This window comes from Ctenopharyngodon idella, chromosome 3 (assembly GCF_019924925.1).
Source record: "Ctenopharyngodon idella isolate HZGC_01 chromosome 3, HZGC01, whole genome shotgun sequence".
Lineage (NCBI taxonomy): Eukaryota > Metazoa > Chordata > Actinopteri > Cypriniformes > Xenocyprididae > Ctenopharyngodon > Ctenopharyngodon idella.
Window position 1 is genome coordinate 34445350 of NC_067222.1, and position 25487 is coordinate 34470836.

The 25487-nt window shown below is 35.5% G+C and overlaps 1 protein-coding gene across 3 annotated transcripts in view; it reads left to right on the forward strand.

The window, feature by feature from the left end:
- Window positions 1–25487, forward strand: part of asic2 (acid-sensing (proton-gated) ion channel 2) — a 368328-nt gene that overhangs the window by 338870 nt on the left and 3971 nt on the right. For all 3 annotated transcript variants that reach the window (XM_051887448.1, XM_051887447.1, XM_051887446.1), the window contains 6 exons: window positions 1996–2123; window positions 13624–13774; window positions 15727–15783; window positions 21233–21386; window positions 24090–24181; window positions 24266–24345. In XM_051887448.1, coding sequence (XP_051743408.1) covers window positions 1996–2123; window positions 13624–13774; window positions 15727–15783; window positions 21233–21386; window positions 24090–24181; window positions 24266–24345 — 662 coding nt within the window. The remainder of the gene's footprint in view (window positions 1–1995; window positions 2124–13623; window positions 13775–15726; window positions 15784–21232; window positions 21387–24089; window positions 24182–24265; window positions 24346–25487) is intronic.

A 25487-nucleotide genomic window follows, 5' to 3' on the forward strand; every position in this document is an offset into this window, starting at 1 on the left:
AACATCTAGCTACTAAGTTAATTGATATCAGGTCTGTAACATGATTAGCTATAAAAGGCATGTCTTAGAGAAGCAGAGTCTCTCAGAAGTAAAGATGGACAGAGGCTCTCCAATCTGTGAAAGTGTGCGTAAAAAGATGGTGGAAAACAATGTTCCTCAACGTCAAATTGCAAAGGCTTTGCAAATCTCATCATCTACAGTGCATAACATCATCAAAAGATTCAGAGAATCTGGAGAAATCTCTGTGCATAAGGGACAAGGCCGAAGACCTTTATTGGATGCCCGTGGTCTTTGGGCCCTCAGACGACACTGCATCACTCATCGGCATGATTGTGTCAATGACATTACTAAATGGGCCCAGGAGTACTTCCAAAAACTGCTGTCAGTAAACACAATCCGCCGTGCCATCTGCAGATGCCAACCAAAGCTCTATCATGCAAAAAGGAAGCCATATGTGAACATGGTCCAGAAGCGCCGCCATGTCCTGTGGGCCAAGGCTTATTTAAAATGGACTGTTTCAAAGTGGAAACGTGTTCTATGGTCAGACGAGTCCAAATTTGACATTCTTGTTAGAAATCACGGACGCCGTGTCCTCAGGGGTAAAGAGGGGGGAGACCTTCCAGCGTGTTATCAGCATTCAGTTCAAAAGGCAGCATCTCTGATGGTATGGGGTGCATAAGTGCATACGGTATGGGCAGCTTGCATGTTTTGGAAGGCACTATAAATGCTGAAAGGTATATAAAGGTTTTAGAGCAACATTAAATGAAAAATACGTCAAAGACAACCACAAACTCTTCAGTAGCTGGAAACCTATATCAGGCAAGAATGAGACCAAATTCTAAAACCAAAACTCCAGAAACCCATAACCTCATCTGACGTCTTCAAACTGTTTTGAAAAGAAGAGGAGATGCTACACCATGATAAACATGCCCCCATCCCAACTTTTTTGAGACCTGTAGCAGGCATTGAATTTGAAATGAGCTCATTTTGTGCATAAGATTATAAAATTTCTCCATTTAAACATTTGTTATGTTATCTATGTTCTATTGTGAATAAAATATTGGCTCATGTGATTTGAAAGTCTTTTAGTTTTCATTTTATTCAAATTTAAAAAACGTCCCAACATTTCCGGAATTCGGGTTGTAGTACTTTTATTCAGCAAGGAGAAATTAAATTGCTCACAAGTGTCATTAAAAACATTAATAATGTTACAAAAGATTTCTATTTCAAATAAATTATGTTCTTTGAATCATGAAAAATGTATCATGGTTTCTACCTAAAATATTAAGCAGCACAACTGTTTTCAACATCGTTGCTAATATTAAGAAATGTTTCTTGAACAGCAAATTAGCATATTAGAATGATTTCTGAAGGATCATGTGACACTGAAGACTGGAGTAATGATGCTGAAAATTCAGCTTTGTATCACAGGAATAAATTACATTTAGATTAAAATAGAAAACCATGTCCAGTCTTGCTTGTGTCATAGCTCGATGTTGGTTCTGCGTTAAAAAAATAAACCCTTATTATGCATAGTCTAGGCCTAAATAAATGTTGTATTTTGTTTCAAATAATTTTAAGAATAGCCCACTTGTTTCTACTCAAAGTTCTTGCTACATGTACTGTAAGATGAGGCCCCATCTTTAGAGAGAGTAATGAATGTCTGTAGAAGTGACGATGTGTGTAAAACTCTGATATAGAGATGTTTGCATGTGTATTATGCAAATTACTAATAGTAAGCAGCATGCAGTAGCTCATTTAGAATAATGTTTTCATCAGCGTTACAACAAGGGTACAAACAAATTTATATGCACCAAACTTGATGTTAATATGGTGAAAATAAAATAAATCTGGTCACCAGCTGAATCAGCTTAGGTGGTCTATGTGACTTTTTAAAGTATTAAAGATGCAAATATCTTTATTCAACACCACTTTTGCTCTATTGTACTCGGTTGAAGCACAACTAATCTTTTAATTTCTCATTCTCTCTATTAGAAGAGACAGCATTTGAGGCAGGAGTGAGGGTGCAGATCCACAGTCAAGCGGAGCCGCCCTTTGTACATGAGCTGGGCTTCGGAGTCGCCCCAGGCTTTCAGACCTTCGTGGCTACCCAGGAGCAGAGAGTAAGTGAGCTTTAACATCACCTCCAACTAACAGTGGTATTCAAACCACATTTAAAAGTAGTCAGAAATGGATGCCGCCACATCTCATTGGTAGTGTAAATGCTAATGCTTCCTGATGCATCACACACAACAGCAAAGGACAACTGACTCACCAAGCCAAAACGAGAACACCTAGGTTAATAAATGGGACCATTTTGTCCATATTAATTTGTTCATGCTTCTTATTGCTCCACGTTTGTAGTCTGTTTCATTAACAATGTTTGTATTTCATCAACCTCCTCAGGGTGCTCGACCTTAAGAGATCATTACATGGTTTGTGTGTCTGTGTGTTTGTGTGTGTTAGGTGAAAGTCTGTGCATAACAATGATTTTTTGAAACACTTTGACTTGAAACACTATTGACTACTCACTATATGACATCTACTCCACTTCTTTTTAGTTATTCTATTGGGTTTTTGCTCTCCAATTTTTTTTCTTTTCTTTTTTCTTTGTTGTGCTGATGCTGTGAAGCTTTAATATTTCTGTGACCTTGCTACCATTTGTTTGAAATCACTTCCACTGAGTCTCACCACAGTGAGTGGAAAGCAAGCCTAGCATTTCATCTTTAATAATTGTTGGTTTAAAGGTGCATTTAGAAGTTTAGTGCTAATTTAAAAAGTTTTACACATTAAGAAATATATTGTTGTTTTGTGAAGAGTCATCTGAATGGTGTACATTCACTTGCAATGAAGACTGTACTTATAATAGTTTTCTATAAAAAATGTTTTAATTATGTAGACGGTATGACCGTCCACTGAAGGAGTGATCAACTCCTTCAGTGTAAAGGAGGTCAGGACATTATTGACCTGACCTGACATTACTCCTCATGCTCATTGGCTGCTGCCTCTGTATACAGAAAACATAGATGACTAGAGTACATTTTACATTTTACTACTTTTTTTTTTAAATCACAGGTAGGGAAGTTAATTGCATAAACTGCTCTCTGATATCAGTGAAATATAGCCTACATTAACCTCAGAGACGATCATGTTGATCCACGTCAATAGATGGCAGCACTGCGTCAAACACCATTGTGGTGTCGGTACTTAAAGTACACAAAGAACAGCAATGTTAACGCTAGCTAAAAACACTACTAAATGCACCTTTAATATTTATCCAGTATTATTAAAAATATACACAGTGAGCATAAGAAAATGTACTGCATAGAATGAATGGCCCAGCTGGTTGAGTAATAATGATTCTTTTTAAACAATGAAAGTCACAGAGCATGATCCCGCACCACTAGCGTTTTTCAGTTTACAACAAGTTTATGTCGCACTTCCTTGTTGCTGATTGTGCTTAGGGATGATTACTGGTTTTGTTTAATTATGGTAATTGTTATGTTTAGGTGGCTGTTAAACTGAAATACAGGCTAATGACAGTGCGCTAGTAACCTCAGTCCTCTATAGTTGTGGTGTGTAATTACGTTTATGAACATCAGTGTTTGGCAAGCATTTGGTGTTGTGCTTTTTATTCAGCTATTGATAGCTTAGTCATAGCAGCACAATATTATATTGAGATCACTGGCACAAATCCACTTTAATAATGATAATAAACAACCTTGTTCAACTTTTTTTTTTTTTTTTCAATTGCATTTGTCTGGTCATGGCAACCCCGTAATATGTGCATAAAGCTGTTGTGGATGATACATATGCAGCTGGTGTTGCTGTCTGAGATTTTGCAGCCTTCGCCCTCCCTGCTGTTATCTGAGAGTGTAAGGGTGGTGTTCACTTATCTGCTGTAGTGTCCAGGTTAGGGAGGGTATCAACATCTCTCCTCTGGGCTGCTTTTATCTGTTAGGGCCTCCTGCTCTCTTACCTTGTGCTATCTGCTCTCTCTCTCTCTCTCTCTCTCTCTCTCTCTCTCTCTCTCTCTCATTTTTGACAGGCCTTATTTGTATGGTCCTACAGCATGTTTTAGATAATTTCTTATCATTCAACAAAACAATTTAATTGTTTATATATATATATATATATATATATATATATATATATATAAACCTTAAGAAACCTTGTTTTCTTAAAACGAGGAGCCAGAAATCTCCATTTCAGAAGCACTTAAATACACCAAACTTTCCCATTTTATTCCCATCTGAGCAGTTTATTTCTCATTTGCCTGATTTATGACATTTTATTCCTAAAAACATGGTAATTTTTCTCCAGCTGTTGACAGTATTTTCTGATTTATGGAGTGATAAAAAGAGATATTCGAAATCTCTTCTGTAAAAACCTTCAACTACAATATATCAACAAAATGAAACAGGAATTGAATGAACCTGGCTTTATACAATGTTTAAATTTCTGTTCTGGAAATGTATGCATATGAAGACTTCAGATGTCTCTAAGTCCGTCTGACATTTTTCTTTTAAATGAGCATTTTTATGTTTTTAATTGTACCATTATCAGTGACATTTTTGAAAATAAGGCGTTTCAATAACTGACTAATAGCCTTTTCATTGCCATTAAAGTGAAATACTGAACATAAACATAGGAGCCTGATAACAATACTCATTTTATAGAAAAATATCAGACGGACTTAGAGGTTTTTGCATCTGAAGTCTTCATATATAATTAGATAATGCCTCATTTGCATAACTAAACATAACATTTCAGAAAACTTGTAATGCGGAACAATTGCCTTAATGCACTTTGATTAATCAACTGGGTTAATATGGTGGGTCACAGTGATTTTGCCAAGTAAGACATGTTCCTGGATCAACATATTTTGTTGATCCTGGAACATCATTCCTGTCTGAATATTTTATCCCTACCCCTAAACCTAACCCTACCCATAAGTTATCTCTAAAATCAGAAGGAAATGATACATGAATAACACTGATGTAGAAACACCAAACCCTGGTTGTAAGCCTAAACTTCACATAAACTGTAAGCTTGTCTATCAAATCTGATTGGTTCATTAAATTTTGTTACTTAGTGAAATCACATTCGATATCTATAAGCTGAAATTTTTATCCTAATCACCTGTGGTGTCTTGCCTTAGACTGATTTTTTGCTATTTGATTTGTTGACATCTTTGCCTATAGGAAAGGTATCAGCAGCCCTCCATAACACATGTAGAATTGTTTCAAAAACTCCAGGTGGTGAATGGCTGTGTGTGCAAGTGATTTAAAAATACGAAAACATCCAAAACACCCAAAAAGCTCTCATTCACTCAAAGTCTAGTGTCACAAAATATGCAATAACTTGGTAGGGTTAGGTTTAGAGGTAGGGATAAAATATTCAGACAGGAATGTTGTTCCAGGATCAACAAAATATGTCCAAAGCTACTACAAATGCTCGACTGAAATAACAATGCAAAAACAAAGTTACATACTACAAACAGGAAAGGTTTATAAATCTTTATCCAGATGTTTATACAAGTCCAGGTAGCATATGCTGCAGTACAATGTATAATTATTACAGAGCTTTCTGCAAGACTAATTGAGCATGAATTAAAAAAATAAAAAATAAAAAAATAAAACTGTTCAACGTTGTCCATGGAAATACTAATTTCATGTCTCTTGTTTCACTCCACAATCTCTGTAAAGTCAAATCAATTGTTCGTGTCCATTTCATGTAAAACAACATTATTCCTGACTTATTGTTACTGGTTCATAAACAATTCGTGCTGATGTGCTGAACAAACAAATAGTCCTACACTAATGCAATCAGGCACTTCATTAGGAAAAAGTCTGTATGGTGTTAGTGAAGACACAATGATGTGAAAGCAGGCATTGATGTGTTAACTCCAATGTTAAAAACAGTTGTGCTGGGTTTTTCTGGATTCTTTGATGAATAGAAAGTTCAAAATTTTGATTGATTTATTATTAATTTCTTTTTTAAAAAAGAAATTAACCCTAACCCTAACCCTGCACATTTAGCTTCTTACCAAGAGTAAAACACATATATTAAATTGGGGAGCATTGATTGAAGTCAGGAAGTATATTGTTTCTTGTGATGATAACAGATTGATTGATATTGCATCTCAATCACTCCCAGAATGCACTAAGAGCACAACCTGTCCTCACATGTTCATGAAACATGTCTCTCTTTCTCTTTCTGTCTAGCCCTTCATATTCACTGTAAAAATGGATCATAAACTAAAAATATCCTTTGATTCAAGCATCATTTGCCTGAACATTACATTTCTTGACTTTTCATTACCAAATGGTCATTTGGGTCCATAGTGTTGTTTAATGCTTTGATCATTCTTGTCAAGAGTGTACAGCATTAATTATGCAAATTTACATTAACAGATCTAATATGGGATTAATATTTAAACCAAAATAAATTCAGGAACAGAACTTTTCACTGTAGATTTTGACAAAATGTTCTGGATTTGTTTTTAAATATCCTCTGACCAGGAGGGTGTATCTCCTACTAATGATCATTAACCCTGGTGTCCTAGCCAGGGGCCGTAATGACTCGCTGACGCAGTGTTGCAAGAAACCCATTACAAAAAGACCCAGAGAGAAGGAGAAAGAGAACAAACAAGGTGAATGTGGCCAGTTTCTAAAGTCATGCAATATGAATGCATCTAGTGGGGTGGGTTGCAAAGGCTTTTCATTTGATTGAAGAGTCTTAAGTTCACAGATTGAGTCTGAATGACATTTTCCTCTCAGAAATGCCTTTTCATTCCTCTCTTGTTGCTTCGTCTCAACTGGGAGCTATGTAAATTTAGAACCGGTTAATTAACTTTACTTTAGGCTTATAGGACCTGCAAAAAAACTTAAAAACATCCAGCAGTGGGATATTTTTCCACTCCCTTCTGTCTGTCTCAACCCTCGCTCCTCCATTTGTGAGCATCTCTAGTGATCCCTCTGGCAGAGTAACCCCCCCAAACACTCTGCCAGTAAATACGCTAAATTAGGCCTTCAAACTAGTTTTGAAGAAACAAACTGTCATTCCCAGCATTTATAATTAAACCATGGCCTCTAAGTCATTATGATAAATATACTATAGAAAATAAACATTGTTTTCAGGTTTTATCAGTTCAGTCTGTGTTAATGTAAGGCATGAATCAAGTTTAAACCAGTTGTTTTTAGAATGGTTTGTTATTATGATTAAATCAAAAGTATTGTCAAGAATGTGATATGGTTAGTATTTCACTGGACTGCCATCCTTCATATTCGTGTATCTCAACAAAACCCAATTACTCTTTTTGTTAGTAAGAAGAAGCTTTATCTGTTCTCTATAACAGAATGGCTGAAACTGCCTGATCTTTGAGTACATATACATCCATTTTTTCTTTCCTACGTTCTTTTATTTTGGCATAAAAACACAATTATCCTTAATTTTGAAGAAACTGCCAAGTGTGTACCAGAAAGAGGCTTGTTACTAACTGAAGCACTCTGTGATATAGTATAAATGTGAGCTAGAGAACTCTACTGCCCTTGTTAGTTGCCAGTAATAGTGCATTTTAGTTTACGTTTCAAAAGTTTAGGGTCAAGAGGATGCATTTATTTGTTTAAAAATACAGTCAAACAATAATATTGTGAATTTCCAGCATTTATCTTTCTAATATGCTGATTTGCTGATCAAGAAACATTTATTATTATAAATGTTGAAAACATCTGTGCTTAATATGTTGAAATGAAATCATGATACATGTATTTTCAGGATTATTTGATAACTTGGAAGTTTAACAGCATTTATTTGAAATAGAAATATTTTGTAACATTATAAATGTCTTTACTGTCACTTTTGACCGATTTAATGCATAATTGCTGAATAGAAGTAATTATTTATTAAAATGATAATAATAATAATAATCTTATCTTTTACCCAACCTTCTAAATGGCAGTGTAACCGTTTTTCAGAAACTGATTTGGGACACATTGGGGCCAGTAAGCTTATGCATTAATGGCAGAAGGTGGAAGGTAAAGTCTCTACCCTTAGTGTGAGTTGAGTGTGATCACAGATAGAGCAACACACACACACACACACACACACACACACACACACACACACACACACACACACACACACGCGCACCCACCGATGCTGGAAGGGAAGGTCAGTATGAAGGGCAGAACCCTGATTTACACTCTCATTGTGTTAATCATTAATGAATAATTAATGGAAATGGAACATCAGTATTTTCTACAACTCAATTGACTGATTGAATTATAAAATAATAGCTTATACAACCTTGCTATACATCTGATTGTAAAAAACAATGTGTAATAATTAAAGCTTTAAATTTAAAATGTTTAACAATTTAAAATGTAAAAATAAGTTTTAAAAAAGTAAAAAAAAAAAATTGGATTAAAAATGAATGCTGTTAGTTTTAATTCATAAAAACGTATTACAGAATTTTAATCTGAATAAAACAGAATGAAGGAGTCTTGACATGTATTTTTGACACAAAATCTTGACAGTGTTCATTGCTTATGTTCAGTGATATGAGAATTATACAGCAAATGATATATTTAGCTCTAAATCATATGTGACCCTGGACCACAAAACCAGTCAAAAGCAGTGGTGGACAGTAAGTATTTTTTACTCCGTAGTATCTGTACTTTCCTCGAGTATTTTTATTTCGAGCAACTTTTACTTTTACTTCATTACATTCCAAAGCATAAGATCGTACTTTTTACTCCACTACATTTTATAAAACATATCGTTACTCCTTATTGTAAATTGAAGAAATCATCACATGCTCAGAGACGCAAAAGCGGTATCCGATTCGTGCACAAACTGATTCTTTTCAATCATCCTGTTAAAGGTGCAGTATGTAGGATTTCTGTCCGCTAGAGGTCGCTAGAGGCCTATTCAAAACAAAGGCGTAGCTTGATGACGCCAAGTTTGAGTGCGGAATCTTGGGACATGTGGTCTTCATCTCAACGGACGGTGCAAAAGAATAGGAATAGGACTCGGGCAGAAATCATGTTCATGGATGCGATTATTAACGTTATTGTAGTATGAAGCAGAGCAGGACCGAGTGTTGTGGGAGCTGGACGAGGCCGCTGGAGCGATTGCGCAACACACGCCTCACGAGCAGCTGAACTCTTATTATGCCACATTCGCCGACGCCGCTTTTCTGGTCATGAGTATGAGGTAACGCAGCACTGTTTATCATATTAGATACATTTGAGTGTGTTGAAAATGATGTTATAACGTTACTCTGAGCGTTCGCTCGGCAGCTGCTATGAGACACTTGTTTGAGACACACCGCAGTAAGCTAGATCGATTTTAGAATATCATATTAAATACTGGATGGCTTGTGTTGATAAATGGCATGCAGTTAATTTTAAAACGTATTGTAAAATCCTGTATTACTGTTACTAAAAATAAAGCTGCATCTGATTATGCTATGTTAGCTACTTGACAAAATAGTGTTTTTCTCTGAGGCATGATAAAGCATGGTACTCGCAAAAAATCAAGAAAATTAGATTTAACAATAAGACAAAACGTGTTTATATAACAATAATTCGTTTTCTGTCTATAAACATATCGAAACAGTTGTTCCCTTTTCTATAAAAACATGTAATATATTAAAGTGCCTTTGGTGTTTCCATGGTTTCTACAAAATAACACCAGAAACCGAGGGTTAACGCGGGTATGACGCAATTGACAGGCGACTCCTCACACGTCCCGGAGTCTTGGTTAAAATTGCAATTTTCTCACGATTTACAAATAGTTGGAAACATTTGGGATATTGTAAGTACTCAAGTGAACAAAATATATAACACTGGCCTAGTGGTTTTTGGATATTTTACTTCAAATATCTTACATATTGCACCTTTAATTCGGTTCACAAATCACATCAACAATTCATTCGCGAATTGGAGTGATCGTATTGCAGTTGTTCTCGAGTCAACAAATCACCGATTCAATTACCCATTCAGAGCGATTCTCCAGTGAATGAATTTCACTGTCTGACTGGAAATTAGCCAAGAACTGAGGATCGTCTGAGTGCGCACACGACTGATGGAGAAAAGTAAGTCAGCCTAGTGAGCCTACTAATGTTGAATTTTAGGACGAATTATTGTAACTGAAAATCATATTTAGGTCAGTTGTTTTTGAACTAAATCTGTTGTAAAGGGCGATCTATTTAAGCCCACTGAAATGCTTCAATGCGGACACATCCACATCAATGTGTCTACAGATCGTGATCTCGATTCAAACAGATAAAAATCAAATTTTAAAACTAACTTGGTGCTTTAAATAACGGTTGTATTAATTACATCGTTACGGCACTAGGAGGCGACAAGTGACTGTTAAAATGTATTTGACATTGAATGATTCATTCAAAAGATTTGTTCATAAGAACTGGTCATAAGTGGCACGGGTATATTTATAGCAATAGCCAACAATACATTGTATGGGTCAAAATTATCGATTTTTCTTTTATGGCAAAAATCATTAGGATATTAAGTAAAGATCATGTTCCATAAAGAAATTTTGTAAATTTCCTACTGTGAATATATCAGAAAATTATTTTTGTGAGTGGATATGTAAGGAATAATGGACGACGGGCCATTGAATTCTTATAAAATAATGCACACCCGAGGTGGTAATGCCTATTTTCAAAGGATTCAACGGTCCGGAGTCAATTATTCCGCTTATACTACGGTTACCACACCACAAGACACTGTTCTGATGTTGTATTTCAAGACATTCGTCAGGTTTTTGTCCTTAAAACACTCGTGTGTGGGACTAATTTATTACACATCTCATCTCAAGCCCCGTTGCTAATTCCAAAACGTCATTTCAGAACTAGTAACGAAGGCTTGAGCCTTGATAGCAGAATAATACAGTTGATACAGTTATTAACGCAGTTAGAGAGAGAGAGAGAGAGAGAGAGAGTATGCGCTTTCAGGACGCAATAAAACGTATTTTGTGTGCAGAAACCATGACAATAATTTGTCGTTTTCATCCTATTGTTTACTATATTTATTTGCTTGGTCGGTGTTGCTGTAGGTTTTGGTTCTTTTGGTGTTGCATATGGACCTATTGAAATAACTGAAATCATTTGGCGAAGTGATATGGAACTGTAATGCGGTCCAGACCTGCTAGAACTACTTTAGCCATGCGTTTCCCTGAAAATAATTGCACGCCTTAGAACGTTGATCAACCAATCAGATTCGAGCATTCAACAGAGCCATAGTATAAGCATTGCTAAGGACTTCATTTGGACAACTTTAAAGGTGATTTTCTCAATATTTTGATTTTTTTGCACTCTTAGATTCCAGATGTTCAAATAGTTGTATCTCAGCCAAATATTGTCCTATCCTAACAAACCATACATCAGTGGAAAGTTTATTTATTCAGCTTTCAGATGATGTATAAATCTCAATTTCATAAAATTTACCCTTATGACTGGTTTTGTGGTCCAGGGTCATATGTGCGCATTGCTCTCATCTGCCACAATAATGTAATATTTTTGAATTGTCTTCATTTGAGGACTTTTTCTTAGTAATGATTTTTTTTTTTTTTTTTTTTTCATGTTTTAAATATGAAATTTTATATATATATATATATGATTTCTACTATTTATTCTAGTTTTTGTTGTCCTTTGATATTGGAATTACTGATGTAATCTTGCATCTACACAGCTATTAATATACAGATGCAGTGTGTTTTTGAGCATGACTTAATTAAGGCCGTTTTTCATACAGTTCAAAGAGAATCTATTGGCTGCAATATTGTATGTCTGAAGGCAAGCAGGAGAAATACAAATGAAGTTATTATAAGGCTGTTTACTAAAGAACCTGTCGTTGAGTTTGTTTTAAAGATATCGTTTGTTGCGGAAGACTAGTGTCAGATCTGGATGCTGGGTTTATTTTTGATTCCTGGAGCAGAGGTAAGACGACAGGCCTTTTAAAGTCTTCCCATGCCAAAACAGCTTTGATTTTATCTCCACAGACAAATTTCATTTGCCTGTCAGATATCTTTTTTTCACCATCAGTAGCCGCATGAAATCGGTTCCTCAATCTGTGCCTGATGCTCAGTGGTTTCCAGACGCAGTTGGAAAGAGATTATGTCCCTTCTTATCCTTTCCAAGTCAGCTCATTATTCACATTTGGCTCTTTCAGTCTTAAGACTGCATTACCCATGATGTCTCCTGTTGAGACTAAATGAAGCTGACCTGCATGGAAGCGTGGGTAATGTATGCTAGGAGAAGTGTGAATGTGGGCAACCTATTGTTTTCGGGCAGATGGGATCCTCCTCCTCTCCACCTGACATTTCCTGTGCCGTGTCTCTTCCTCTTGTTGTTTACTATCTCTTTTGTCATTCCCTCTTAAATCCTTAATCCCGCTCCATATTTCTCTCTCCCTTGACATTCACGCCCTTCCCTCCCTGTCGTCTTCCCCATCCGTCTGCTGCCAGGTTCACTGAGATGAGAGCCAGTTCAAGGTGTTTGCTCATGAAGGATTGTGGAGTCTGAGTGTGTTAGAAGTTGTAACACAGTAAACACTCCTTCCAACCAATGGACTCATGCCAGCAGGATGCCTGTTGCTGCGCCTGGCAAAACATGCTTGTTGTGTTTGTGTGACTTCCTTAGACAAAGACACTTTAAAGCAACCTTTTAATTACTAGTATTTTTTTTATCAATTCATATAATTCCAATTGTTTATCACTCTTGCACAGAACAGAAGGCAGGGAAACTATGCACTATGTATGCCAAATTGGAAATTGAATTTACCCTTTTCCGATGATTGTGATGTGCATATTTAAATGTGTGAGGAGTACTTTTTAAATTGTTTTTCTGGCTGAAACAACAATGGTTTTGGATTTCATACTGACAGGCATGGATACAGAGGATGCAACATTTATTTATTTATTCAGCAAAGCAAAGTGTCCGATAATAGGGGGTTACTAAGAACTTTGTGCTTAAACAGGAAGAGACTGTCTGATGGGTTTGATGTCAAATGAAAGCAACAGACCACAGTTGTCATTGTAAAATCTTCCCTTAAATCTTATCTTTACTTTGTAGCTCTGTAGCTTATTCATTTTGAAATGAAATCATGTCTTTTTATCTTTTAAATTGGTTGACCTTTTATTTTTTATTTTTATCTGTTTTCATTTTGGAACTTAAGTCATTGCTTTGTAAATAAACTTTGACTTAATAGTTCATTTGGTTTTTACTTGCAGTTTTAAGATGTACCACAATAATAGAGCAAATTCATGAAAATGCATTATGCGACAGTTTCTGTGACCGATTGTACGGAAAGCAGAAAAGGTCAAAACAGGCATAACTGGACTGTACAGAATATCTGTTTACTTGCTGAAACAAAACTCTGATGGCACTAATTAAAAATGTAAAAATGCAGAATGTTTTCTATGATGGGTAGGTTTAGGGGTAGGGGTAGTGTAGGGAGATAGAATGTACCCCCAAAATTACTTGTGTAAAAAATTGTACAAAAACCTTTATGCTGTTACTCACTTATGCTGTTACATGTCGATCATATGCTAATCAATCTGTCTAATGAATTATAATCCTTTCTCCTCCTTCAGTTGACGTACCTTCCTCCTCCGTGGGGCGAGTGTGTGTCCAGAGCCCTGGATTCAGGCCTCTTTCAGGTGTACAGCGTGTCTGCCTGCCGTATCGAGTGTGAAACGCGCTACATCATAGAGAACTGCAACTGCAGGATGGTCTACATGCCTGGTACGTCCCAACCTAGCAGTGCTTAAAACTTTATACTGCATACCTCTTTCTTTATACTCATCTGTTTACTTTTATTTTTATCTATAAAGCAATGTTAGGTAAACTTCTGGCTTACCTAGCATAGCATGCCTTAATAGATAAAAACGTCCAGCTTTTCTCTGTACCCTAATTTGTCGTAGTTCTGGCAGTTACCAGCTACGCTCTTCCAAGTGTTTACTTTTTAATGTACCTCGGGGAAAACTGCATTTTCCTACCACGCACCCTGGGCTTGGAATAATTTGCAAAAAGATTTAAGACTAGATAAATTTGTGTCTATTGGTCAATTTAAAGGCATCATAAAGAGAGTAGTAATGGAGGCTTGTGATTGTTTTTGTTGAGAGGATACTTTGTTTTAATATTTCTGTTTTATTGTGTACTTGTTGTATTTTAAAGTGTTGTCTTACTATATGGCTGCTACCTTGGCCAGGTCTTTCTTGTAAAAGACATTTTAATCTCAATGAGACTTCCTGGTAAAATAAAGGTAAATAAAATAAATTACTTTATACAGATCCTCTAGTACATCTCAATTTCAGTTTTCAATTTTAGAATCATTTTTCAGGATTTTACACAAAATATTGTCGAAGCATTAATAATAATAAAAATGTAAAAAAGGTGCCTGTGATGACAAATAAAAAAAAATATATATATATATTATTTAAAATTAATATAAAAAATAATAATAGAATAATAAAAAAATAAAAATAATAATTAAATGATTGCCTGTAATGTCCTGTCATAATAAATTTGGTCCAAGAGTAACCTCTCAAAATAAAATAAAATAAAATAAAAAATTAAATTAAATTAAATTAAATTAAAAACATTCAGCAAGACATTTAAAAGCAGTGAAAATATTCTATTATATAAACAAATACAGAATATTAGAGAATATGATGTTCAAAGCAGTGAGTGTTTACATACATATGGGATAGAAATAAAAGACAGCTTTTATGATGTGCAAATGAATAGTTTGCATACAAATCAGAACAGATCCAACTCTTTATTTATGTTATCAGAAGAAAGACATGATGATGTCTTTGACTGAATAGTTATGACAAATAGAGTTTGTACTGTCTATCACAAAACCAGCAGGGATCAATGTTTCCATCTTCTCTGTGTAAACCCCTGTTGAAGATCTTTATTTTTTGATGAACAGTAAGCCAATGAGGTCAGATTTCTTTTGGCCCACTGATAAATAGTCATCTTTAACTGTTGCTAAATGGTCTTTTTAAAGACGTAATATATTTCCATGATTTCATAATATGATTTCATGAACTTCTCATTGTGACTCAGGGCCCTTTATGTCCCGTTCTTAATGCCAATTTATGCTCTCCCGTAATAGCTGATATTTAAAGTTAGTGCTGCTGTAGATTTCATTGTCAACTGGTCTCTTTTAATGACACTATATAGTCTCCATTTTCGCCATTTTCTCCATTTTCATCTGATAAAATTGCACTTCTTTTTCATAAAGGTCCTTATTAATTCTAACCCATAGGTGCCAACCTCAACCTCTTGCTACTTCAATTGGCGCTCAAGACAGAACAATTATCTCATAGATGATTAGTCCTTCATTCACACAGGCGCCCTGCTCTAATAATGTAATTATAGATTCATTAACTGATTATGATTGTCCTGTAATGTACATTCAGGATACATCTGATACATTTTGACCAGGAGCGAAGTGTAGACTCGTTTAATTCTCTCTTCCATGCGCGCACACACATTCACTCACTGTTGTTTATTTCCTTGTCGTGTTTGGCTGGGTGAAGGTTGGGTCTGTTTTTCTCCTACTCAGAGCACGATATCAGAGTTTCATTATTAATTTAAGAAGGCTGAATAAAGACGAACTTTTCTTTGGCATTTTCCTGTATTTTTTTTTTTTCTTTTCATTTTCTTTGTTTCCTTCTTGCTTCTAGGTGATTCTCCGTACTGCACTCCTGAACAGTATAAGGACTGTGCTGAACCTGCTCTGGGTGAGACACACACACATACATCTTTACAGCCATTCATTAACTAATACACACACACAGGTTAAGATGAGTCAGAACAATCCAGAATGGCGTTCCACCACCTTCAATTCAAGAAATATTGGCAATTTGTTTGCCAGTCCATTAATGTTACTCATATTAAAATTAATACTTATATAAAAAAATAATAAAATAATATTATCTAATTGACTGCACTGACACTATTGGATGAGAACAAAACTGGAATTCAATCTAGCTGGATAATGACACTATTGTCTTCTGTAGAGCTGCTTTACAACTGATGAACTCTGCAACATCGACACTGTTATTGAACTGAATTGAATCAACATTGAACAGACTTGAGCTGAAAATCACACTATTTTCTTCTGTAGAGCTGCCTATAGCTGAATTGAACTCGTTTCATAATTTATGTTGCACTGTTATTGAACTGAGCTGAGTTGAGCTGAGTAATGACTCTGTTTTCTTCTGTAGAGCTGCTTTATAGTTGAAATGGAATTTGTTTCATAATTTATGAATTTTGCAAGATTAACACTGTTATTTTCCTGTTTATTACTGTGAAGCTAGTTCGAAACAATCTGTATTATATAAAGCACTTTATAAATAAATGTGAATTGACTTGACTTCCCTGTTGGAGGCTCTACTAATAAACTCATAATATTAATCAGATGTGTTGCAGAAGGGAGACTTAACAACCAGAATTAAGAACCAATGTACTTTTCAATGTCGGATCCTGTTATATGTAGGCTAAGGCTATATCTGAAATTGCAGACTTTTAGTACTTACATTGTGACTTTTTAAAAATATATGTTTTATATATTAATGTGTGTAGTTTGAATGCAATATGGACAAACATTTGTTATGTTGTCATTGTCTTGTGGCCTACAGCATCAGTTGTGTTGCTTCACTGGCATTCACAAATCTTCTCACGTGGCATCATGGGATAGTAAAGTGTCCACTGGATGTGCACTTCACAAAAAGTAGTAAATCATCTGGGTACTTTTTGCATACTATTTTTTAAAATCTGTGAATTCAGACATATTACTCTTTTTGCCAACTATAAAGTATGCATATCCGGATGCAGCCGTAGTGATAAAGCATTTCATGTAGACATATAAACCCCCATATCTGGCGTTGCACGACGCAACAAAACAAGAATCCTGTTGTAATCAACAAAGCTGTCCACATAGGCAAGTTTTGTTGTGTTGCTCGCTTGCACGGTTTAAATCCAGGTGTATTTGACATTTTCTCAGTGAGACGGGCTGAACGAATGAATTGTGTTTTGAATCCTGATGTATTACTAGGCTCATTTTCATTCATCTAACACACTACCATGGCACAAAATATATGCACAAGTTTCTGTTCAACAGGCCTTCATGACTATTTTGGCACTGACCCTCCACAAAATCCAATTCAAGAAAAAATTGACAGCAACCACCGTCCCTCTTTCATTTTCTGTTCCACGTCTTCCCCCTCTGTAGTGGCATTTTTGTTCTTGAGTAGAATGCTTAAAGAGGATAAAAGGGCAAATGGTAGAGCAAAAAATATAAAATAAATAAAATTAGAACAAATCTGTTTGTTTATATGTGTGTTTTGCACAGCAGTGGGTAGCCGTAGACTTTAGACATCAGATTGTATCATCTGTAATCTTCACCAGCTTCACCAATTAGACTATATTAACTCTGCATGGAGAAACTTTGAAAGTATGCCTCAGTTCTCTCACAAAATAATTGCATTTTTCTTTGCAGATCTTGATTCCTCTTGACACGGAGACTTCTTTATTGAACTTTAAATTCCCTCGTGAACTTGCTCAAATTAAGTCATTATTTTGGAAACGTATTCAGGGAAAACAAAGACTTGAACTGTTTTATGCACCATCCCTACCGACAGAATGCAGTCTGGCCCTCATTAACTCCCTCTCTGCATACCATCTGACAGTATATACCAGTGGTCTATCCCACTCATAATAAGCAAGTTGGCTCCATGCTCACTAATTATCTTCCACTAATGAGGAAATTCAAATTAGAGCACTGCTAGGACTGTACTTTTCAGGTGTTCAACACACAAACCCTTTCCAAAGACTTCCTTGGGTTATTAACATGTCTAATTACACACATTTTTACCTTTTATTAGAATTCTGTGTGCACAATCATGCGAGATAAAGCCAATTTTAATATCAAGAGGGACAGTATTCCAAACCACTGGAAAAGTTTCAGTGGGAAATTTCTGACCTCAATTGACAAGGCACAACGGCACAGCATAAGAGGCTGCACAGCTTGTCCAAAACTGTAGCTGCTGGCTTCAAAATGCTTGACAGCTGGTTCTTATCTTTGGCAAAGTGGAGAGGAAATTATCACCAACTCCAACTTTCTGTTCACAGCACCCTAAGGAGGGAAGAAATATGTACTTTCTGTTTCACTCCAGAACAATATGCAGATGAACACATTTAGACATGAAGAGGCTATTAGAGGTATGAAGTGGAAATATACATAAAAATACAGCATCGTCTCAAATGTTTGAAATAATAGAGATGGCAATGATATAAACCACTCAGGGACAGATGAATATTATTTTGCAATTTAAATTGAATTATTTTAATCCAATTAACTTTTTTTTTTTTTTCCTTTAGTCCAGTCAAATACTATGGAAAAAAAGGAAATATTTGTGGTCAGGGCCAGGGCCAAAACCTGGTAGTTAGCACATATACTGTAACACATTATTCTTTAAAGCTCATGTGGACAATGCATGTTTGAATCCAGCTTGCAACATTTCCTAATCCCATTTTACCCTCTTTTCTTCATCAATTCTTGTCCTCTCTGTTTTATACTATACTATACTATACTATACTATACTATACTATACTGTACTATACTATACTATACTATACTATAAATAAAAGGTTAAAAGTAAAACGAAACAACAATTGTGGTTTAAATAGCCACGCTGGAAGTGTAAGGTCAGGTCAAGTGGAATGCATTGTGAGATATGAGTCTTGAATGCTTTGGTTGTACTGTAAAAAATGACCGTGATTTCAACGGTAAAAGACTGTAAAAATGCTACGGTGAAAAGCAGTTAATTGGTTTACAGAAATTTTCCGTATTATATATAGTGAATAACTGTAATAGCTCTAATGGTGCATTTAATGTAATTTTACAGTAAAGTACTGTTAAATTTACAGTTTTTGGAAGTGAAAAATAACAAGTCATTGTATAATTTACAGTGAAAAACCACATTCCCACAATTCCCTGTGTGACACTTCACATTTGATGTATTTTCGTTGAAACAACTTCTTAGTTTTTCTTAGTTTTTTCTAATCGGTTATGTACATTAGGGTTTTATGTTACATCTAATGTTGTTAAATTAATGTTTATAGTATTTTTTAAATTTACCATGATGGTGTTTAGTGTTTGTGTGAATGACACTGTGTGCACCTTCTACATATTAGTATTGTCCTACTTAGCTTTTGAGAAAAAGCTGCTTGTGATGAGCTTCGATTCATCATGTGACTCTCATCACCACTGTGTTTGGTGGTTGTCAGTGTATTACAAAGGTACAAAACAGATATTAGTACTTCATTAGGTTGGTAAATTAACATTTTATCAGTTAATGGATACAGTTTTTTACTGTAAATTTAACAGAATTTTTTTTTACGTTGCTACCGTACTTTTTACGGTAAAGTTCTGGCAACCACACCTGCTGTTTTTTTACCGTGAATTTTACGAGGATTTTTTTTCTTTTACAGTGTGACAAACATTAGTCATTTGACTGTTCCATGCATGCAGAAAATGTTCATGCTGTGCACTGTTTACATTCTGCACTGTCAAAGTAGTACAAGTAGTATGGTAGTATGAAACTCACAACCGTTTTCTACAACAGAACCTTTGTGGTTTGAGCACAGGATCTGCCATAGGCGACACCTAGAGAAGACGAGAGTTATGGGATGTGAACAGTGCTGTGAAGTTCATACAGAACGATGGATTTAGCAGAAGATTATAGCAGATTTAATAGCCGTGTGTGTGTGTGTGTGTGTGATTGTGTTCCGTTCATTTGTCTATGAGTGTGTAGAGGAGGTTAAATCTGACTTAATTCCCCAATTAAATGATGTGACTTTAGCATCGTCTCCTGTGGTGGGGTTTTAGAGGGGATGGAAGTGAGGAGAAGAAGCCGATGTGGAGATAGAAAAGGTCAGGGATGGATGCATTTTAAAATATTTCTGTAAAAGGTCAGATTCCATCTCCAGGTCATGCAAGTTATGAGCTGATTAGAAATCTGAGGAAGGCACAGCCAAGAGCAAAAGATTTCAGCCCTGGGCAACCGGCAAGAGAATATCAAATGATTCTATTTTGTTTCTTTTACATGTACAAAAAAACGGTAAAAAGAAAAAGTATTAAACATTAAGGTGTCGGTTATGAAACAAATTTGATTCTAGCCAAAAGAAATTCCAGATTCCTATTTGAAATTCCAAATTGTATTTTTATTAAAAATAAGGCTATTATGATTAACAACAGGATAAAATGTCCCCGTAGGACATCAAAAGGAATTTAAAGAGAATCGTTGAGGGTTTTTAATCTCCTGTTGCTCCCCTGTGATTTTTCTTTCTGTCCAGCTGCAGAACAGTTTATGGAAATCACAGTTCAAATGCAATAACTGGGATTCTGATGAAGACCCAGACGGACTCTAGGAATCAAATACTAATCAAAAAGTCCTGTAGGAATTTCTTTAAATCCAGTAGGGGCTTTATTTGGTTCCTAGAGAATTCTTATTTGATTCCATTAGGATGCTTATTGGTTCCAAACTATGATTGGCATTTCAATTACAATTCCGTACACATTCCTTTAGCACTTTTTGACTAGCAGGGGATGGACTCTTCACTTCACTGAAACGTTGAGTCTTACCATCTAACTTCTTATTACTCACTGAAAGCTAAATGTTTATTCTAAATTACTACATTTCACCTGCCAATCAATAGTCTTTTGTTTTTCAGTCAGTTTTTGTAGACTTCTAGAAAGCACTTTGACAGAAAGATCCTTGTGGTTTATTATTTCTTTGCAGTATCCCTGTAAAGGTAATCAAAAGTGCAAAAGTGCAACACGCAATATTTTTCAAAGCCTCAAGATTTGACAGCAGCGATTTAAAAGTGTTCTGACAAGGCCATAAGTTGAATTATACTCCGATCTGTGTGAGTGTTTGTGTGTGTATGTGAAGACACTGAAAAGACCCTCTGTGTGCAGAGAAGGATAAGACGACCTCATGTTCTTTACACTGTCAGTTGTTCTACAGTGGATGTCATATATATAGAAGCCAGTTCAGGAACACCTCCTGCAGAAAGAACAGACATATATTCTCCCTTTCTTCCCAGTACCCTTTCCTGTCTCTCCTCATTTTCTTTTTCTCTTTTCTTTTTTCTCACTTCTATTCTCTTTTATGCTCTCCGTAGCTGCTCTGTCAGCTGTTGAAGGCACAAACTGCATCTGCAGGAGCCCCTGTAACATGACTCGATACAACAAAGAGCTTTCCATGGTCAAGATCCCCAGTAAAACCTCTGCCCGCTACCTGGAGAAGAAGTTCAACCGATCTGAGAAATACATCACGTGAGTTTGCACCTCACACCCCTTTTAAAAGCTGCTTTCCTCTACATCAAAATGGCTTTGAATTCAGCAACCAAAGGTTTCTGAGTTTTTTTTTTTTTTTTGGTCTGTGTTGCAACTTCTCTGCCACTTTCCAAACTTTTTAATTGTAGTTCTCGTAATACCTTTCACAGGCTTTAACTTTACCTCATTACTGCCACCAATTTGCAAAATTACCAGTTAATGTACCACCTCATATCAATGATCACAGAGATACGGAGCTTGTTAATGATCACAAGCCTGCACTTTTCTGCCAAGGACGAGCTATGGTGTTATTAGGATTGAGAATAAAATTTGCAAATTAATAATTGGCTTCATTTTATTCACAAGATTGTACTGAATTGGCCATGAACCAGAGGACATTGAAATGACAGGAAGAGGAATTTACTGAATTGAACAAAACAATTTAGTAAAAACAGTCATTCATTTACAACTGTACAAAAGCCTGGATTCAGTATGTTTTTTGTTTTATATTTTTGTTTTATATAGTTTCTTCTGCTGACCAATTTTTCCATTTTTTTTTTAAATATCATTACAATTTAAAATAACTGTTTTCTGTTTTTTCTTTGAACATATTTTAAAATGTAATTTATTTCTGTGATGTCAAATTTGAATTTTCAGCATCATTACTCCAGTCTTCAGTGTCACATGATCCTTCAGAAATAATTCTGATATGATGATTTGATGCTCAAGAAACATTTGTTAATGTTATCAATGTTGAAAACAGTTGTGCATGGTAATATTTTTATAGAAAGCGTGATACATTTTTTTTCAGTATTTTTTGATGAAGAGAAAGTTGAAAAGAACAGCACTTATTTTAAATAGAAATATTTTATAACATTATAAATGTCTTTACTGTCACTTTTGTTACATTTAATGCATCTGTGCTGAATAAACAAATTTGTTAATTAAAAAACAAATCCTACTGACCCCAACATTTTGAACAGTAGCGTGTGTGTGTATATATATATATATATATATATGTTATGAAAAATCAAGTAATGCTGGAAAACACAACATGACTGTTTGTATGGTAACATTTATTGATAATTAATAATAAAAAGTAAAATGTATTATTATGAACTATACCTAAATCAGTTTGGTTGCTTTTGAATTTATTCCATTTTAATTTTGCTTACTAAATTTAAATTGCAATTTTTTAATTGTTCAAATGTAAATTGAGGAAATATTATAATTGAATTGACATTGCCATTCAGTTATGAACACACAGCCATGGTTGTGACACTGTACATGAGGAAATGGACACTGGATTCTGTGAGAAAGCTTGTGTCAAAGAAACTCCCCATGTGTGTTGTCGTTCATAATGTGCGTTTGAAATGTTGCCTCATAGACGTGTTTCTCTACAATAAAAGCAGCATTAGGACATCAGGACATTTGATGTGGCCCTCAGACATATTTATTTCTCCTCCAGACATTTAGCTGACAAGTTGAGAACACTTTTTCAGGAAGATTCAGTGAGTTGTTCTTCAATATAGTGACAGATATCACATCCTCTCCATTCATTAGTTCATCGTCATAGCGATAAGCTTGTGATTGATGTGTCTGAGACGTGGAGCTATTGGGAATACTCTCTCTCTCTCTCTCTCTCTCTCTCTCTCTCTCACACACACACACACACACACACACACACACACACACACACACACACACAGATGTTGCTCAAATGCAGAGTCAATTAAATCAGCATAAAGCAGACAGCATATCATCACTCTGGTGTCCCACTAGAGAGATAAGCTTCTCTAGACAGTTTCATTTTATTGTGATAGAAAAAAAGCCTTGTTTACTTTTAACTCCTCCACTCCTCCTCACATACACACAAATTATCGGTCATGCCAAGATCATTCATCTCTGCAGCATAATAGGAGCATAATGAATGGTTGAGATAATGCTAGTGTAATTGTTGTCAGGGTTTGGAGGTTGCAGTTTAGCCACTAACATCCAATAACAGTCAATTTGCCTTTGGCTCTGTGTGTGCGTGTGTGTGTGTGCGTGTGTGTGTGCGTGTGTGTGTGTGTGTGCGTGTGTGTGTGTGTGTGTGTGTGTGTGTGTGTGTGTGTGTGTGTTTCTATCCCAGTGGGGGCTTAAACCTGAATGCACACGGACTCATGGGCACACGGACTAAATTGAGGTCCCCATGAGGTAGCAGTCTTATAAATCACACAGAATGAGTTTTTTTTTTTGAAAATGTAAAAATGCAGACAGTTTTCTGTGATGGGTAGGAGTAGGGTTAGTGTAAGGGGATAGAATATACAGTTTGTACAGTATAAAAAACATTACGTCTATGGAGCGTCCCCACAAGGATAGTAAACCAGACATTACCATTTCTTTGATCTGAGTTTCTGTTCTAAGCAGCCACAATGTTTTATTGGCCAACTGGACATTTTATTGGTCATTTGGTTTTTATTTCTTTTGCATCACGGTGAGTAGCTCTGCCCACAGTGAAATCTCATTGGTCCAAAGTCCTGCTATACTTAGCTTAAAATGAAACATCAAAAGTCTTTTACTTTGTTGTGATTGTGTCACATTTCACAGCATTTTCAGGTGTAAACAAATAAATTACTTTTACATGAAACTTGTTTACTGGTTTTGCCACGAATCAAAATATCTGAAATTCAAAACATCACTCTTTGTGTTCTGTTGATGCAGGGACAATATCCTAGTTCTGGATGTGTTCTTTGAAGCTCTGAATTATGAGACCATAGAGCAGAAGAAAGCATATGAGGTGGCAGGTCTACTAGGTAGCACAACACACTATGAATACTGTCTCTTTCATCTTTTCCCTCTCTCTGTTCATCTGAATCATAAATATATTTATGTTGCAGGTGATATTGGTGGTCAGATGGGCTTGTTTATCGGTGCAAGTATCCTGACCATACTGGAGCTATTCGATTATGCATATGAGGTATGTCAGCATCTAAACACAGGGTCCAACATGCCATCATGTAACATTCTCTATTATAATAAAAAATTATATATATATATATATATATCACTATGACAGTTGGATTATTTACCTGCTTTTATGTCACAAACACTATGTCATATACACTACCATTCAAAAGTTTGGGGTCAGTAAGATTTTATATTAATTTTATTAATATTCAGTAAGGATGTATTAATTTGATTAAAAGTTACAGTAAAGACATTAATAATGTTACAAAATATTTCTACTTCAAGTAAATGCTGTTCTTTCTAACTTGTTTCATTAAAGAATCATGAAAAAATGTATCATGGTTTCCGCAAAAATAACAAGCAGCAAAAATAAATTGATAATAAATTAATTGTTAATAAATTAATTGCAAAAATAAATTGTTTTCAATTGATAATGATTATAAATGTTTCTTCAAATCAGCATATTAGAATGATTTCTGAAGGATCATGTGACACTGAAGATGATGCTGAAAATTCAGCTTTGATTACTGGAATAAATTACAGTTTAACATATATTACAATAGAAAACAGTTACTGTTTTTACTGTATGAGCATATGAGATATGTCTTTCAAAAACATTAAAAAAAACTTGCCTATACCCCAAACTTTTGAACGGTAGTGTACACGTCTCTCTGGAAAAACGTGAAAGCCTTTTGTGATTCACCCCCCAAATATGTTCATTTTGCTCTATTATTGCAAGAAATATTGTGCATATGCGATTATCATTCTTATAGGTTAACCGGTTTCCAGCTATTGGCACGTAACTTATGTTATTTACTTGCCAAAGCCAATATTGTATGTATTTGGTGCTGTGTCTCACGCAGACAAAAACACACTGTTCAGTGTCCGAACTCAGGGGCACAGGAAACGCTATACACACTGCAATAAGCACATTGAAACATTAAAAATTGCAAATTTATTCAGAGAATCGCACACTCACACATACATTCCCCCAGACACTGTGATGGCTGTTGAAAACTTAAGACTGTCTGTCTCTGGTGTAGAATGAATGACACTCTGATGGAGAGTTTCATCATAATGAGCCTTCATTAATTCTGCATTGCTACTGGTCTCTTTGCTCTGTGGACAGCAGCCAGCACAAGCCCTTACACC